The 5,465-nt window shown below is 36.8% G+C and overlaps 1 protein-coding gene across 1 annotated transcript; it reads right to left on the reverse strand.

Annotated features, from left to right (window-relative positions):
* Window positions 1-326: 326 nt before the first annotated feature.
* On the reverse strand, window positions 327-2,028 carry LOC111366765. The gene is made up of 5 exons (XM_022987461.1): window positions 1,858-2,028; window positions 1,725-1,803; window positions 1,158-1,673; window positions 832-1,073; window positions 327-689 (listed from the first exon to the last, which is right to left on the reverse strand). Exons 1-5 carry the CDS (start codon window positions 2,026-2,028, stop codon window positions 327-329), a joined length of 1,371 nt encoding a protein of 456 aa, XP_022843229.1.
* Window positions 2,029-5,465: the final 3,437 nt, after the last annotated feature.

Below are 5,465 nucleotides of genomic sequence, written 5' to 3' on the forward strand. Positions count from 1 at the left end.
AAAGCGGCCTTGTACTCCCTCAACACTTTCAATAATCTGTCCTCTTCGTCCCTCGTGAATGATGAAGAAATGATCACTAAAAATGCATAATTGTCCTCCAGAAATGCATAGCGGAGGTGATCTGGTAATTGCTTCAGTTCAATCTTACTGCTTTCACTGATTTCTTTGTTATTTGATTCATCTGATTGCTGAATATCTTCACACTGTGACAGGTTGTCTTCAACTGGTGTAGACTTTAAAGCCAATATGCAATCAACCAGGTCTTTGCTCCCTGCATATTCTCCAAGAGTGCTGATGTCATCCTTTGTTGAACTAAATATCATACATTACTCCAAGGGGTCCTCAATGTATGCTTTCTCATCTCTCATAGCAGAATCAATGAAGTCAATCCTATGGCAAGTATCAGTGTCGTTTGAGTACTTCATTTCTTGGTAGATGTTGAACCTCGCCTCTTCTTGATTCACTCTCAATGTCAAATGTCCTCCTTGCACATCAATTAATGCCCTTCCAGTTATTAAAAATGGCCTGCCTAAAATCAATGAGATTTCCTGATCTTCTTCCATATCCAATACCACAAAATTAGCTGGAAAGATGAATTTGTTGACCTTTACTAGCACGTCTTCAAGAATCCCTCGTGGGTATGTGAGGGACCTATCAGCCAGTTGTAGGGTCACCACCAAGAACGTTTTCTAAAACTCTTTGACCCCCGAATTTGGAGTATACTACTTTCACGCAATTCACAGGGAATCGCGAGATGGATAAATGTTACAAATGATGAATCAATTTCGTTTTATATGGCTTGACTTCCCCGAGGCCTAACTTCTTGAATACCGATAACGATATTTGGTTGATGCTTGCTCCAAGATCACAGAGGGCCTTTTTAAAAGAAGAGCTTCCAATGGTGCATGGAATAGTGAAACTGCCCGGATCTTTTCTCTTCTGAGGAAGTTTCTTTTGAACGATGGCGCTACATTCTTCTGTTAATTTTATTGTTTCATATTCCTCCAATTTTCGCTTCTTTGACATCACTTCTTTCATAAACTTTGCATAGTTTGGCATTTGTTCCAAAGCATCTGCAAAATGAATATTAATGTGAATTTTTTTGAAAATTTCTAAAAATTTTACAAATTAATCATCAAATTTTTTCTTTTGACAACGCTGTGAAAATGGAAGTGGTATAGTGAGAATTGGTGGGTTGTCTAAGAAGGATATGGAGTAAGGTCTATGAGCCTTATTTGTTCCTTTAGCCTGCTTTTCTTGCTCTACTATCACTTGTTCTTTTTCCTTGTCAGGCGTGGGGTTGCTATCTTCGGTGAGTTCACTTTCTCCAACTTCCTTGCCACTCCTCAATACAACGACCTTATAGTGCTCCTTTGGGTTGACTTTTGTATCACTTGGAAATTTTCCTTGTTGCTGAGACTTTATTGAGTTAGCCAGCTGACCAATTTGCACTTCAAGATTCTTCATTGTAGCTCCCATGTTGGACACATGTGTTTCAATATTATCCAACCGTGATTCATCTTTGTTAAAGCGTGATCTTGTCTCAGAAATAAATGTCCCAAGGATGTCTTCCAAGGATGGTTTCCCTTCAGAATTCTGAGTGTTGAATACGGGTGGAGGTTGAAGTGTGTTTCTATTATTGCCATATGACAAGTTCTCGTGATTCCTTAGCCCTGGATGATAGTGATTAGCCTAGTAATTTCCTCTTTGATTGTAGTTTCTACTGTTGACATATTGGGCATGCTCGTTTGCAGCATCTGTCTCTTGGTGTGATGAAGAAGCACTCATAACCGAATCTGCCTTCTGTTGAATTTCTTGAGTAATAAGCGTGACTATCTAATTTTTGAGTGATGTAACTTGAGCTACTAGTACTGTGATGGTATCAACTTCATGAAGTCCTGCTACTTTCTTTACGCTTGATCTCTCACTTGGCCATTGGTAACTGTTAGTGGCTATGTCATCCAATAAAGCATAGGCAGCCTCTGCTATTTTAGCCATTAAAATGCTTCTCGCAGCTGCATCTACCATAATCCTTGTCTGCCCATTTAGCCCATTATAAAATATCTCAATCTACACCCATTTCTGGAAACCATGTTGAGGACATATCCTAAGCAAGTCTTTAAATCTTTCCCAGGCTCCATAAAATAGCTCGAAATCGAGTTGTTTGAATTGGCTAATCTCACTGTGAAATTGAGCTGATTTGGAAGGTGGAAAGTACTTGGTGAGGAAGTTTTGGGCCAAATCATCCCAAGTTGTAATTGAGCCATACAGTAGTGACTCGAACCAAGCCTTTGCTTTATCCCTCAAAGAGAAAGAGAACAGACAAAGTCTAATTGCATCTTCAATGACCCCATTCATCTTCATTGTGGCACAAATTTCCAAAAAGGATCCAAGATGAGCATTTGGGTCTTCTGTTGCAGCACCCTCAAATTGATTCTGTTGCACCATATGTATTTGCCCTGGCTTCAATTCGAAGTTGTTTGCAACAATTGCTGGGCGTACGCTGCTGGAATAGTTTTCATTGACAACGAACCTTATGGAGTCCTGAATAGCCCTATGTTGGTTATCCTCATTAGCTGTTCTTGCTTCCTATTCCGCCATTGCTTTCTGTTCGTTTCTTTGTATGCCTCTTAGAATGCGAAATGTGTGTTCTAGTTCGGGATCAATAGGTAGTAGGTCCAGATTTCTCGCCCTTCATATAAACAGCTGAAAATAAACACAATGAATCTATTAGAGAAAGACACAAAACGAAGAAAGATAAAAATTATGGTAAAAATAAAAATCTAAATTAAAATGAAGGTCGATTGGTAATAATATCAATTAAATTCGAATGAATCAATCCCCAATAACGGCGCCAAAAACTTGCCACGCGATTTATGCAACGTGATTTTATACCGCAAGTGTATGGTGTCAAGCTTGTAATACAATTTTGAAATACGAGTATCAAACCGACAGGGATTGATATTTAAATCCTATTGAGTACTATAATTATTTCAGCTTTCACTTTATTTAGAAAATCAAACTTTAACGAGATGTTTTTATGCTAAATTAAAGTAAATGGGATGAACGATGCAAGTAAACAAGGGCAATTTGTAAAATTTCTTATCAAATTATGAATGCCTAAGGAGTGATTTCACCATACTATCGACAATGTTTTTCAACTATTATAAATATTTCTATCAATCTTTCCAAAAATTATAGGCAAGAACACTAAATTGATTCTATTTCCCTCTATCGAGCACCAAATAGAATATTCTATATTTTAATTCCAATATCTCTATTCCGAACTAAAACATAAAAATTATCTGTTACGTGGTTCTTAATTTAATCAAGCCTCAAAGATTTCGCACTTTCTCTTGAACCCTACAAAATCTAGGCTATGTTGTCTTAGATCACGCCTAAATTTGCCTTTTTCGAGCGTCAAAATTTAAAGCATCAAATCATTCAATTAGTGGCAAGTTAATTGAAAGCATTACACAAGAATCAAAATAAATAAATAAATAAAGCGGAAAGATTAAATAAAATAATTATATCAGAATCAAAACATATCTAAGTAGGTTACATCAAACCCTAGAATTAATGTTTAGTTCATAATTGAAATAATTGACATGAATAAAATGCAAAGAAAACTCATAGAGAATAAAGGAATAGAAAAACTCTTTTTGTGCAAAGTCAATTCTTCTCCAATGGTTGTCATTCTATCTCAATTGATTTCTTCCTTAATTCTTCAGCCGTGTCCTTCAGATTTTTCCTGTGAGTTGGCTGGCTTCCTTGCCCTTGATGAAGATTTTTCTACCTTCTGAATTCTATCTTTGTCGGCCCCAAAAATTTCCCAATTCAAGCTCTATGCTCTTGCCGGTTGCTCCCAGGATTACTTTTCTCGTTCTACCCTCGAAGTTGTGTCGTTAGGATAGTATTTATATGCTCTTCAAATCTTGGAAAGAGTAGGGTTGGATTGGGCCGTAAGGAGAGTCCAAAGATTGTATCTTCCCTCGTGAGGTGGCGCCTCGGTGCCCATCTCTGGCACCGCGATGTATTTTGTGTACTGGCGAAGCAGCGCCAACTATTCTGCTGCTTCTTTCTAGTCTGGGCGTCGTGGCGCGCAAGGTTGGCGCCCAGCTTGCTGTTGGAAATTCCCTTTTTGTTGGGCGTCGTGGCGCCTAACAAATTGCTCCTCACTTGAATCGTTCATCTTCTAAACTTTTTTTTCATTGCAATCCTCTTTTCTTATCTCCAATTCATGCCCCCGTTTTATGATCAACATTTTAGATTCATCACAAGCTCTCAATTGTGGCATTTTCTCGAATGTTGATTGAGCTGCAAAACAACACGAATACACACATCAAAACGTTCAAAAGTGCTCAAGAACAAGCTAAAACCCGTGATTTAGAGGCGTTAGTTTAATGAGTGAATTACACTCATCACAGACCTAAAAATCAAAAAATAATAAATTGCGAATGGGTTTACAAGATTAAATAAGGTGAGTCTAATGTTGAAAATAAGAGATATAAAGTTAGATAAGTAGCTAAAGGGTTCACAGAGAGATAGGACATTGATTATAAGGAAATATTTTCTCCAATTGTAAAATATACTTCATTCAGAATTTTGCTTGCCTTAACTGCTTACTTTGACCATGAATTGGATGAGCTTGATGTTAAAACTTCTTTCCTAAATGGCGATCTAGATGAAGTTATATATATGAGCCAGCCTAGGGACTTTGAAGTTGACTCAAGACCTGAGAAAGTGTATTTGTTAAAAAAATTCATCTATGGTTTAAAATATGCACCTAGGTAATGCTATAAGAAATTTATATTATATATTGAGGCTTTAGGTTTTGTTAAAAATAATTTTGAATCCTCTCTCTTTTATAAGGGTTCAGGAGGACCTGAATCTGTTATTATATATGGATGATATGTCTCTTGCTTACTATGACAGACATGAGACGGACTTGATCAAATTAAAATTGAAATTTGAGTTTGACATTAAAGAACTAGGTCATGTTAAAAAAATTAGACATGAAAATTAAAAGAGAGAAAAAAATTACAATCCTTATGTGAATTGGTGATCTTATGTGAATAAAGTGCTTGAAATTTTTTTTATGTTTAATTGTAATATGTTAAACAGTCTCTTGCCAATCATTTGAAATCGTCAAGTGAACAATCACCTAAAACTAATGAAGAATTTGAAAGAATGAATAAAACACCTTATGCTAACGGTATTGGTTCTATTATGTATCTTAAGGTATGTACTAGACTTGACTTGGTACATGGAATAAGTATTTTGAGTAGATTTATGAAAAATTCAGGTGAAATACACTGGCTTGTAGTGTGTGAGGTGGCCCCGAGAGCTGAACCAAAGCCGGCTCAGAGAATCACTGGTGCATTTGGTGCCCTTCGTTTCACCCCTAACAGAGTAAGACGGTAAAGCCAAAGATCTGATTCACTATAAAATAGATTTTGACATGT

Source organism: Olea europaea, chromosome 18 (genome assembly GCF_002742605.1).
Source record: "Olea europaea var. sylvestris chromosome 18, O_europaea_v1, whole genome shotgun sequence".
Taxonomy (NCBI): domain Eukaryota; kingdom Viridiplantae; phylum Streptophyta; class Magnoliopsida; order Lamiales; family Oleaceae; genus Olea; species Olea europaea.